General features: G+C 47.3%; 1 protein-coding gene; it reads left to right on the plus strand.

The window, feature by feature from the left end:
* Positions 1-4,354: 4,354 nt before the first annotated feature.
* GSTUM_00001721001 (uncharacterized protein) lies at positions 4,355-7,526 on the plus strand. XM_002835753.2 has 4 exons: positions 4,355-4,592; positions 4,685-5,660; positions 5,718-5,968; positions 6,037-7,526. The coding sequence occupies exons 1-4, from the start codon at positions 4,506-4,508 to the stop codon at positions 7,168-7,170; spliced, it is 2,448 nt and encodes an 815-aa protein (XP_002835799.1). The 5' UTR covers positions 4,355-4,505; the 3' UTR covers positions 7,171-7,526.
* Positions 7,527-13,256: the final 5,730 nt, after the last annotated feature.

Consider the following 13,256-nt stretch of genomic DNA (forward strand, 5'->3'; position numbering starts at 1 on the left):
ATCATAACACAGTTTACGATAGGCATAAGAGCGGGTGCAACCCAGGTTACGGCCCGCCATACGGTATTTCGTCTTATCATATCTGGGTTTGGTGGAGGGGTAAGGCCAGATCTACCGCGAACCCCCCAATTTCCTCGCACCAATGTGATGCCAGTATTTTTCGCCGTAATAAACTTCCCCTGTCGCTCTGTGGCAGGCGGTGGCTTGGCGATTGATGCGGTCCCGGAGGTACGGACTGCCTCTTTATGATTGTTTAGCGTCACGTTCAACCCACACCTTTACCACCGTTACAGTACCGTCACTTTTCCGGTATCGGTATCAGGCCGGTACTGTCACGCTGTCACGGCATCACTGCATATCTCACCGCGCGCCGGCAGGTGTCAGATCGAGTAGCCTACGCATCGCTTTCCCATCGGGCGTTTTGTAAATCCAGGCCATTTTGTATCAGATCTCAGCATCGATCAAGACCGAAGCACCTTGTACCAGTACAAGTACCGGTATCCGAGTGCCGTGCTCATTTCGATCGAGTTTTGGGGGATTTGAAAAAAATCTGATATAACACCATAAGAAGCTAGCGCGGTATTAAGTGATTGCACGAGTAGATATGGGCCCTGGTCTTCCGATCACCCACGGAGTTTGATTTAGCACAGGATCCTGATAATCAAGTTTGACACTGGCAAAGTTTGGCATACGTGAAATTACTTACTCGTGCAAACAACTCCCCCTACTCAACCTAAATTGGATGCGGGGTAGTCTAGAGGATGCATATTTGTGGAGCATGGCTAGGGCCTCAATATTCTCCAAAGCACCTTACGGTGTGCGCACAATTGGAACGCTAGACTTAGAGCGCAGCTTCCTTTGTCTACAGACATGCTTTTCCCGAACCTTAACCCAGAATTCTAGTTGAAGCCGTGATCACACTATAACACTTTATTTGTCTGCTTAGAAGGCGTTATTAGATCATGCTTTACAAAGACGATGCAATGCCGACATATACGAAGTATGCAACATATGAGTACAAGAGCTTGCGGTTTGTTGAAAGCTACCCAGAAGCCACGGGATAACCACTAATCCTATCTCGCCGGAACCTACATGTAAATGCGGGGATGTTTCATAACTTTCTTTATTGTTGCGTGATAGGTGGTGTCATATTCGAGGGCGCCGATCTAGGAACACAGAGACTAGCAGATCTCCCAATTCCTTATCTATGATCTCTATTAGCACGGAGCAGAATTGACAGGTTTTCTATGCATTCCCCCGTGAGGTGTGAGCCCGTGCAAACACAAAATGCTCCTATCTCTCTAAAACCCCACCTTGCGCCTTACTAGTAACGGGGGATAATCAGGAAAAGAGTTGGCTGCTTTAACGAGGCAGAGTATTAAAGAGGGTCGTAAGGATCCCAGTTACGTGGGGGGAAGGTCTGCGCCCAATTTTTTCTCTGGTTCAAATTGTGGTGAGTTGGATATGTTAACTTCCGAGGCCGTCAATTCTACAGCTAATGCTGAAGGTTTCGGGGCACGGTCCAGGAAAACTACTAAGACGGAGTTAATGACATAGACAACTCGGGGGATGGGCATCTCTGATAAATTACTGTAGGCTGTTGGCAGAGATATATATCGATGGGTCAGTTGATACTCACGGGAGACCTGTTGTGATTACGCTACAGTAGGTTGTTGTAATATCGAGTGATATATTGTGAAGCAGAACCCGTGCTAATCTACGAGCCAAATCCTACGATGGCAAAAAAACGGCAATACAAGACGCTCTTAATCCGCACGGAGCCCCTCTAAGGGGAGTTCGTGTCTTTCCATCTTGAAAAATCCTCATTGGACTAGGTAGGCCCTCAGAGCCAAGAGCTGCAAGTCGCCTCAAAATCCATCAATCAAGGTTCAATTCCTTTGGCTATCCAAAGTGTTTCATCCATATCTATCATAGCATCATTTCTCTTCTCATCTCATCTTTAACCGAACTGTGGTACCAAATCACTCTGGGTTTCTGGGCTTTTCCCGTTTCTATCATGTGCATAAGGGTGCTCGATTAGAGTGGTCTAGATCTCTGCTTGGACAGCGGATTGGGCTGCAAGCCAAGAAATGTTGGCATCTCCTGTTTCCCCAGATATTTTGACCACTCAGGTCGGGGTCGAAAGAATTACTTTCGGCCCGATTGGCCTCGGATCACGGTTGAAGACCTTGGGGGCAGGGGCGGGGTTCTCGTAAACGGCCTCGGGGCATTGTGGGGGAAGGAAGATCCCCCCCCGTTCGGGCTGCCTACCCTACAGCTTGCAGCATGCGCCCTTCAGAGCTTTTGGTTTCATACAATATTCCCTTGGGTTTCCTTCCCATCCCGGACCCTCGACTTGGACGGTATTTATAGTATTGATGGGGGAAAAAACACCTAATGACCGGTCCGAGCCCCGGGATGCAGGGATATTTCGGGGCAAGGAAATCCAATCCCGAGATACATCTGGGCTCATGCCCCACCGTAGGTCTCCTTATTCGAGTACTATGTCCCCCGGCTGATTCGATCGAGCCCGGGCTAGCATGTGCGCCATTAGCAGGATAGGGGTGGGCTGGGTTAACCATGTTCACACGCCGCGTGGAAAAAGCACTGATTCCTCAACTTCCCACGATTCCCAAAACTTGGTAGCAACCCCTTTTGTGAAGCACTTGAGGGCGGAGGCTTGAGGGGAAATTTTTTCCATTGGCATACTGTAGACGTGCTGTTTTGGCGTTGGATATGAGTAGCCACTCCTATATCTGTTGCCGCCGGGATTTTTTTTTCCCTTTTCCCCCTTCCTCGTCAGTGGTTTGGCTTACTCGTACTGTGCGGTCACTGGGCTTGTTATGACTTTCGGGCGGAATATGGCAGTCGTTGACGTTATGATGGCAACATTGGTTAACTTGAGTATGATATCGCATTCCGTTTTTACACTACGTTGGCGGACTTGGTGGTTACTGCAACTGATTAGGCCCCTAACCCTAATTTGTGTGCTGGCAGCACCACAGCAACAGATCACGATTTCCATTCCAATCGCTCAGACAACCTCGGAAGTGGATGAGCCGCCAATTAGTCTGTTCTAAATAAAATAATATCAGCCTTGACCAGGACTTATGCGATCATATACCTAATTGGGCTTGTATAGGGCGAAAGAGGAAAGCACCGAGATTCAAGAAACCTGTTTCTGACATTGCGCAAAAAACGGGTCTCCAGACAAAGTCGCAGTTCACGGGCAAAAAAATAAGGGCAACGCTGGTAGTTCTCTCATAATGAATCATACGTCAGCATTCGAACAGCTCGTTGATGCAAGTTCTGGGGCCCAATGGTTAATGATACCACCTCCGGGAGTATTCGGATTATTTTATTCGGGCCTGGGACAGTGCTCCTGCATTCGGATAAGAATTTACGATTGGTGAACGTTTCGTTCAATGTTCGAACTGCGGGCAGAGGATGCTTGAGCTCCGAGCCCCTCGAGCTTTTTTTGACTGGGGGGAACTTGCATACACCATGTGTATTATTTATTACAACTGTTATTATTTTATTCAGTCGAAACAAACGGCTAAAGTAAGTTGGGTGAAGCATCTCACAAGAAGGTGATTCGGGTACTATATTTTATTAAAATTTTAAACGGAAATAATTTTCCGTCTTATCTTCGATCATTCACAGAGTTCTGGGTTCAATTCTAGGGTTTATGATCTAGAACTAGGTCGCTATCGTCGCCTAGTCTCGATAGAAGTATAGGTCTGCATTTCCGGTTTTTTCGATGCCTTTGAGCGGTTTGTCCTCGTTGGCTGATCTCGAGCAGTTGGCTGTTATGAATTCCCACTCGAACACCAGGGGTGTGGTGGGGAGTAGGAAACCCGAACCTCCAAAGCAGTAACAACGCAGACTATTCTGACTACTCAGCGAAATTCCGGGATAACTATTCGCGGATTATTGCGATAGCCCCTTTTTTTCTTTTCCCTATCTGCTCAAGGCGTTCTCCCATAGTCTTTCTCAGCCCCCACTAGGTCTCGATCACTATTCGTACCCTTTTTTTCCGGGTCGTGCTCATGGATTCTGGCCTTCTGCATGTTTCCCACAGGCTATCGCCTTTCAGTTTGCTTCACATGTTTTACGAATATCAAACCGCTAGTTTGCGGACTGCATACTCGAGTAGTGGTAGCGGAAGGGGTGCGACTGTCTCGATAAGCCTCCAATAGCTGTGAAACGTGTGGATTTGCGCAGTGGCACTCGTAGAGGGGTTAAAAGGAATCTTTTCCTCCTCCTCCTCCTCCAATATATGAACCTTTGCCGTGCTTCTTCTCATTTTACCTGTGGCAATCCGCATGAGGGAGATACATCGTTCCTATTAACACAATTCCCAAGAATAATTCCCGTTATATTTCGGATCCCCCACCTTACCTTCTAAAAACTCTACTTCCCTCTGTCATCTAGTGATTCTGGCCCATCTCATCTAAATTTGTTTCGAGCTCGTTTTCCTTGTGTATGGTTTCATACACTTTGTGATGTCTGCTACTCTCCAGTACCAGCCTTTGCAAGACCTTAGGCGGTATGTATCTTTGCTGGATATGCACCCAGTAGATCCAGAAACTGTGAGTTTGCTTTCCGCTCCTTTGCGCATCCTGGTTAGAACTACTCAGATCGAGTGTTTTTTATATGGCCAATCACTGACGTGTTATGATAGGAGACAGATATTTCATTGCAAGCCATGGTACCCGGTCAACTATATGGACGCTGGGATAAGAGTGAAACGTTTCGGCTACCTCGTTCATTATGGAGTCCTCTCAGTAAGGCCGTGGGTGGTGCATGCCGTTCAGTAGCGTCTTCGAAAGAAGTAGACCCCAAAGACTCAATATCCCACTCGAAAGAAACTGTTCCGGACCCAACAAGAGTGCCCATCCCCATCAGTGATGTCTCTGGAACTGGCGTCCCACGCAGCATCCTGCCACATCCAGGGCTCAGAGGCATTCGGGAGGAAACTATAATTTCTCCAGGTAGCGTAGCAGAAGCAGTATCTTCGGCTTATCAATACCAAGCCAGGTTGGTTTCTGCTGACTCGTTCCCATTACTGAAGAAGACCGCTTCTATCCGTTCCGCTCTCGGGAACGGACCGGAGTTGGGCTCACGAAGGGGGGCGCAGTATGGCTCGGCCTCAGATCATTTCATGTCCCCAAAGCTACCTATCGGGTCGCCGTTAACCCCCCCAAAGGGACAGCAGGTGGGCCTTATACAGCAATACATACCAACCAGACAATACACTTCCCGCACTTGGAATTCCTTGGCGCCTACGAAGCAGCATGATAGGATTGATCTAGACCCTCTGTACCATTTCACTATCAGCAAGTGCTTTGAATGTTTTCAAGCCTCGCCGTCAAAACTCAGGGACAACTTCACCGCCGGAAACAGTAGTACTGCCACTTCGTCGCCGGGACTCCTAGCCAATATGCCATGGGTATTTACTATGTTCGGCAGAGCCTCGGCTTTTCACACGTCTTCCCCATTGAAGACCGAGACTTCGGCTCCTATAGGTGGTCCTGGTATTGAGGCTCTCATCCACCCACGCCACCTTGCCTATTTCCATCAGTTCTTAACGAAGTCTGTGCTAAAGGGTATTGAAGGCTTACCTGAGGCCAAGGGGACTGCATGCGAGATTGTAAAAGGTATAAATACTTCTTCTACATCGATGCCGTTAGATAATTAGCTAAGACATTTATTAGATGGCGTCGCATTGGAAGAAGATAACGACGGCGAGCATAAAATCGCGGACCTTGAGCCAAATGTTGAACTTGACATGCATAATCGACCTATTTCCGCTCATTGTCGAAGGGGATCAACTGTTGCTACACGCATGATGGAAGAGTCAGACACCGCCGAATTGATTGAGGTGTTGGCCTCGACTTTTCATGAGAATGATAATCGTGTAACTGAACTTGGCCAAGATACTGAGGAGTGTGAAGTCGCTGAGACGGTGAGTAACCGTAACAGGAGACCCAAAATTAATTAACACCTTGACTAATTTCTTCCGTACGTTTTTAGGCACCATCAGGCCATCGCAGGACCAATTCACTCCGATATGCTGTTCGCCAGAGGGCTTCATTGTTCAAGCCAACCTCAGTAAAAAGTGATTTCACATTCGTCACTGAAGTAACTGCCAGCCCACCAGTGAAGCGCAAGCAGGATGATAATACTGAAAAGGCATCACGCAAACGGACCAGAGATAACTCAGTAGAATACAGCATCGCTAGCCCTAGGAACTCTATCGCATCAAGACTCAGCATCCTCATCGACAACGCGGAACAAAGGCAGGCTAAATTGAACTCTCCGGGACGGGAATTGATTCTATCTCCTATCAATACGCAATGTGTTCAAGTCACCGAACATCTAATCACCGAACCATTCTTGTCAAACTCAATCCCGGATTCCCCAGTTACGCCTACATCTTTTACTGAATCTACCGCTCGATCGTCTACACATTCAGTGAGCTCTGCCGGTACAAGTCTCACGGTCCCATACTCCCATGCTTCGCCATCGGCGTCCAGCGCACTACTCACTAAAAAGGCTTGGGAAGAGGAACAACTACGGGGTCGCCAGTCAGCAAGGGGCCAGAACGAGAGCAGGTTTCCTTGCGCCCCCGGCTCCGGCTTGGGACGGAGTCGCTCCACCGGTGGCATCGATTCAGAACGCCCAACCGAATACTCCGTTGAGCTAACCCGCCGAAGGAGCCTGAGCACGAATTCAATGTTGGAGAAGTACGCACCAATGTTCCAACAACCCACCGTCACCTCTGCTCCCGAGTCGCAGAACCTCGAAATTGGAGAAACTCCCAGTTCCTCAGGATCGTCTAGCTTCGTCGAGCCAACAGAACTCGAAGATTCGCTCATTTCTTCTCCACCAACACAACCTCAAGCCACTCTTTTGGTCCCGGAGATCAAGCCAGAAGATACAAAGAAGGACGCGGCGCAAAAGAAGGGCCCTAGAAGAATCTCTTACCTCGGCCAACTAAAATCGCACAAATCCTTCACTGCGAAAGTGACGGAGCCATCGACCACTGTAGTGGTATCCGAAACAGAAGACGGCGCTAACAAGAAGAAGAAATTCCAAAAATTGAAAAACAGAGTTAAGGGAATTACCAGAAAGGTCAGCGGCGTGATGAAGGGAGAAAAGTACTGAGGGGAAGCAAAAAGGTTTTATCTCGATATGCATTTTTTGGAGTTTTATTTTTTTATTTTTTTGCCATTCCACAACAGGTAGATCAAAAAATCGCTTAAAGGAGTTCATTCCTTTCTCTCCTCATCATCATTTTCATATTTCGGCGTTTTTTCCTTTATTTTTCTCTCCTATGATACTTTTCCAATCATTGGCGGTTGTACATTTGCATACGATATTGGGACGGCGTTTTCACTTGTTTATTTACTCCTCTCTTTCCATTCTTTCCATTCCCTCTATCTCACCATTTTCCTATCCGACAGGATAGGGGAGGGCTGGACAAGGCAAAGAGGAGAGGAGGGAGAAAAAGAAAAGAAAAAGAAACCAACATTTTTGCAGTGAAAATTGTAGCATAAGACGGACAACAGGACCGTCCTCTTCAATGTTCTCTTTCTTTCTTTCTTTCTTTTTCTTTTTCATTTTCCCCCACTTTTTCCAAGACATTCTTGACTTCCTCTCCACTCCATCATCGTTCTTCATCTAAATTGCATTTCAAAGGGCGGCATTGGTTCATTTCATTTTCATTATATCATATCACATTAAAGGGCTGGGAGTTTGCATATATATTCATTGTTATAACTTATTCGCTCACCATCATCATAGCACAACATAACAATTGCATGAGAATATATTATTATCACACTCATAATCATGAAAAAGCGAATGAAATGGGAATGGGAAAATTCACTATGATATTATGAAACTGCCAGTTCAAGTCCCCGTGAACGTTGGCCTCTTCGCCGCACGGTATAACTACGTGCCCACCTATTTATTCACTTGTTGTTGGTGAGGTGGGCCCGGTGCGGGGTATAACCCAACCAATCGGATACATCTGATAAAAACGGTAGGAGAGGGAAAAAAAAAAAGAAAGGTACATATCATACTGTTGTGCTTTACGCTGCTTTAACCTTAACCTTAGCACTGTTCATTCCTTCCTTCCTTCCTTCTCCCTCGCTTTCTGCACTCGAGAACTCGCAGCGTTGGGAAGCCCGGCTGTAAGACACAGAGTTATTTACCGGCATGATATGGATGGTGCGGAGCGGCTGGACTTTGTTTATCCCACCTGAGAACAGGAGGGGGGATTGGTGGGGGATAAGCATTAAGGTGGCGAGGGGTACTCGAGTAGGTGGTACAGCGCTCACCACATTGCAGTGCCGGTATCTATGTGGTGGGGTGGATGAATGCGTTTCTCCTCTACCGGGTGAGGGATTCGAGTGAGGGGTTGTGATGTGTGGATCCATTGGTGGGGATTCAAAAAAGATTTCTTGAGAACTGGTTGGTAATATGGGAGAATGGGGATATAGCACTTTGTGTGCTAGAGTGAGGGGCGGGAGTGATCCTCTGTGAGGTAGGTGGGTAGGTTAGCCTAGCGTGAAAGCAGTGTTCGCCATTTGGGGGGGGGGGTCGATCAAGTTCGCCTCTTGGAAGGGGGATAGTGCGGGTATCACTCTGGCGGGAGTCTTTTGTGGGGGCGTTTGCATGGCCACTATCGCTATTACCCCTATGAGCCGAGCCTCAGTCACAGCGGGGAGCTCAATAATGTCAGAAGTGGGAAAAGTCAGAACTTCACCGGGATGAGCATCGGAAAAATCCTCAGAGAGAAAGAGACAAAAAACTGTGTATACACTTTTGAAGACATTTCGTGCTCGTCATCCCCGCCACACCCACTCGAGTATTATAATACTACTGCACAGTTGCGGTAGACTACTGTACTATACATAAAAAGCTTTTCCTCAGCCCGTGAAAAAAACTCGCCAGTTCCACTGCAAAAAGCCTCGCAAGAAAAAGAAAAAAAAGAAAAAAAACTACACCCACAGAAACCTGGGGTAAAAGTAGTCAAACTTCCGATCAAAACACTAATATCGAGAGCCCCCCTCCTCACTCGGGCACTAACAGGTATCATATCATACCCAAACCGTCGAATAAAAAATAAAAATAAAAAAGTACTCAAGGCCGGGGGAGTCGCCCTTTCCGCTGTGGGCAAACTGGTAACTTTTCACCCTCCGTAAGAGCTTATTTCAGGATTCGCCATGGATATTTGAGCCGAGTTGGGTTGGGAAACAAGGGGGACCCGTCAGGAAGGTCCATCATAGTCTACCTGTGGAAGCCTTCATTACGTTCCGAGCCGGCCCCGCGCACGTGGTGACGTCGATGTCTTACGGGAAACGCTGGCACAAGCCCAGCGTTATGGGATCGGTTGTTGGCCGATATATCGATGGGGGAGGGATGGAGTTTCGTGGCGGTTCTTATGCGGTGAGTTGTGGAGAAATTTGGGGGAGTTTCAGGGATGTCTTTCACCGAAGGTTGAGGGAACTGAGCTGCGCTGCGATACGACGAAGCGAGCCCACCGTATAGAGAATTCCTATATAAATAACCCCTGCACTGTAATTACTCTATGGGAATACCCGCTTCGCTGTGTTCTCGCTTCGCTGTGGGTTACTGTAGCATTGCGGTTGGGTGGAGGGGTCTGTGTAATCATGCGGTATCACTCGATCGGTTTTGTATCATATGTATGATGCTGAAACATGGAAAACTAAAACCCAAGCTCTCAAAGATCTGGTCAGATCTGCCACACTCATCCCCCGCCCCCATACCCGCCCCACCAACCCCCCACGTACCCACGATGACGTGCAGCTAGAAGGCCAAGCGGGGGGAGCAGAAGGAGTTGAAAAAAAACCAAAATAGGATAAAAGCAGAGCCAGCAGATGTCTACGACAGTGGGGGATGTTCGCACGGGGAGTGTTAGGTGGTATCACAACATTATCATATCGGATCGGCAGTACGGTTCCTTGATCGCCGCCCGGCTGAGGTGTAAAAGGGCTTGAGATTGAACCTGGAACTGAGGGGGTCTTGAATCCCAATTTCAGCCATACTTTTTTATTCCTCCTTAAAGTGGTTTCAAGATACTCGGGAATTGCCCACTCTATAATCTCCCAAGAGGACCCGGTTTAGCGAGAGCGACCTTCTTCGGGGGTTCCTCGAAGTTTGATACGAACGACAACCTCTGGCAACAATATTTCTAACTCCCACTTATGTCAGATTGCGCGAACCCTCTATTACTCTTTCTTCCTTGCTGGGAGTAGATCCCCATTGCCCAGCGAATAAGATGGCAATACTAGGAAGGCTGGCGGAATGCAAGCGTGGAAGATGGGAGATGTTATGGATAAAACAGCTGAATGAAAAAAAAAAAAGACAACTACAATGAGTAAATGTCTATCTATGGGAGTAAGCGCCGGTGCTCCGTCTCTCGAGGGGGGACTTGCTAGTAGTGGTATTGCAGAATCGTTTTCGATGTTGTGAGGTATCCGACAGCGAATGGGGCTTCATATCCATGCGAAGGTATTATATATTGGCTACCAAAGGACCACCATTAGGGTGAGTGGAGGGCACGTGTGGAGGAGTAGAACCACAGACTGGGGAAGCATAGAATAAAAGTCTAATTTGCACCCAGTGAACCAACTCCTTTTTTCGGGCAAGCGAATTAATTCTGTTCATCGGATCAGCATAACGTTCCGCCCCCTATCCGAGTACGCTGCGCTCGGAATGGGGGAAACTTCACTCACCGATCTCTGCTTCTCGCAAAACTGTCACCCGGACCAGAAATCTAAAAACGAGTAAAACATGCCTCTATCATCCAAGCCTACAACCGTTGATCTTAGTTTCAAAGCCCCAGCACCGAGTCCAGGTGTCAACCGCACTGGGGTTCCACGAGCCGTCCGCCAACCCATGATGGGCAGACGATAGCCGAATCCGTATCAAGACCATGGTCTAAAGTATCCTTCCTACCATATCGGGCACCCGTGAGGTTTGGGGTTCTAGAAAGGGTTTCGGTGTATTAGTTTATCGCAGCTGGAAAATTGAAACCCATAATTAATGTATGATATTGCTTTTGCCTAAATAACTTTCAACCGTTGCAGCTCCCCCCCGAAGTGCTGGCGTCGTCCCCCCTAACTCTGGTGCTTTTTGACCCCTGCCAGCCTAATTTATGACGCAAAATGTACAGTATTTTGGCATCAACGGCTATTAGAGCTCAGTAACTAAAGAGGCTATATATGATAAATATCGAAACATTCTGCTTGTGCTCGTACACTTAGTTCTATGCACTCGAATACTGCACGGCCGCTTACAGGGACTCGGGTGGATCCAGAGAAAAGGGTAAAGGGCAGTCATTATGTCATATGGCAGTGATATTCCACAGATTATTTGAATAGGAGTAAGTTCGAGCCATCCTAACGGCGGGAGGAACACACGAACACCCCAAAGATGATTTCATTGCGCCGCACAAAAAAAAAAAGGAGGGGATTTTGACCCTTCTAACATCTATCGGATCTATCAGATAAAAGATATTATTAATTAAGAGAGGCAAAAGAGTTCAGCAACCGGGATTCCCACATGGTCACCCACTGTAGTACTAACCGGTCGATACGATGCTTGTTTACAGCAGAGCGGACGGGATGCGAAATTTTCATCGTTCTGTGGCCGAACACATCAAATGTGTTCGTGCCAGGTATTTAACGGGATAGCCGAGAAGCAACGGGCTCACCTCGAAGAAGAGTTGGCAACCATCTGAGCGTGGTTTGAGGTGTTCTTTTTGGAGGACCTCCTCCGGAGCCCCAGTGTTCCCAAGGGAGCCTGTAATTCGAAGCCTTGGTAACGGGCATGAACTGAGCTGTAAACCAAAAGCGATCGATGGTTGCCCCATCCGACTCTGCCCAAAACAGATGTATCCCCCCTTCTTTTAGCTCTTGAAGCGGAGCGGGACACAAGAGAAGGCTCCCTAGGAGGGTAGTAAGCGAATAACAGGGTACTGATATGGAGGTAGACAAGATATAACATTCTGGCGCCCATCGTGCCGAGTATGTTATTTCTTACACCCCGCCTGGTATCTGAAATCTCAACTCGCCTTTCGAAATTTCCTCCGCAATTGGTCCCCCGGTCACTCGCCGCTTGTTCTAGCTGATGATTTAATATTTTCCAAGAATCCGGAGCAGCGAGGAGCAAGTGTCGAGATTTCCTTCCTCTTCTCTGTGGCATCGTTTTAGCTTATGCAGGAAGAAGGACAGTCATGTAAATTCTCGGCTCAATCTTAATCAATGGGTGTAACTTCTCTGCCCGAGTGGCGTCGTTAGTCCTCAATATAATAATATATTATCAAAAAAAAAAAAAAAAAAAAAGTACCCCAAAATTCCTCTGCTCTACTAATAGTAGGCCAGGTCCAATCGCCCCCTCTTCTTGCTCTGCACATGACATTACACTGCAGTACTACCCGCAGCTTCGAATTTTCACTCCCTTCCCTACAGCTATTCCACATCTCCTTTCCCCACAAACGCGCCGCTACCTGTACCAACCCCTAACGTCAACATCTCTCCCTTTTGGCAGCATATATACCCTTACCTCTGGCTGCCCAAGGGTTTGAAAATTCCCCTTCCTAGATCTGATCCTACGTATAATATGACAGGTTTCCTCTATGGTTGAAGCTGCGGAGGGGAGCATTTGGGGGTTATGGGGCAAACGGGATACCCGGGGGGCGGCGGGGTGGTTCACCGGGGTCACTTGTTTCTTTCTTTCTTTCTTTCTTTTCTCTCAATATCATACCTGTTACATCCACAACCAGAGTAGGAGTTGGATTCATTCAAAATTGCATTTAACAAATAAAAAACAATTGTTCAGCATCAACCAAGATGGTCAATGCCGTAGCCTTACCACCCGGATTGAATATCATGCCGTAAAATTTTTTTCTTGATCTTCCCGTGAGAGGAAACGCCCCCCAACGACATAGCACACGGTGTCCTATTATGGGAGTTTTTTTTTTTTTACGATATTTGGAAATGCCAGCTAGAGTAGGATTATCCTCTCCAGTGTTAACGACTTGGTCGCAGAATTTCAAAAAGCTAAAAAATTCCAACTAGTGGTACTAATATAAAACCAATACTCCAAGGGGTTATGTTATTGAACGATCTAATAGTACAATCTCGACTATCCCGATACTTGAAAATATTACAAGACCTGATAGTCTCCCATTATCCACTAAGTTCTTTACAGTGGATAAC

This window comes from Tuber melanosporum (genome assembly GCF_000151645.1).
Source record: "Tuber melanosporum whole genome shotgun sequence assembly, scaffold_116, strain Mel28".
Lineage (NCBI taxonomy): Eukaryota > Fungi > Ascomycota > Pezizomycetes > Pezizales > Tuberaceae > Tuber > Tuber melanosporum.

Excerpts from the sequence above, each read along its gene's own strand:
- GSTUM_00001721001 (XM_002835753.2), top strand. The coding sequence starts at position 4,506 with ATGTCTGCTACTCTCCAGTACCAGCCTTTGCAAGACCTTAGGCGGTAT. Across the intron at positions 5,661-5,717 it reads TGCATGCGAGATTGTAAAAG|ATGGCGTCGCATTGGAAGAA; the intron begins GTATAAATACTT and ends GACATTTATTAG. Across the intron at positions 5,969-6,036 it reads AGTGTGAAGTCGCTGAGACG|GCACCATCAGGCCATCGCAG; the intron begins GTGAGTAACCGT and ends GTACGTTTTTAG.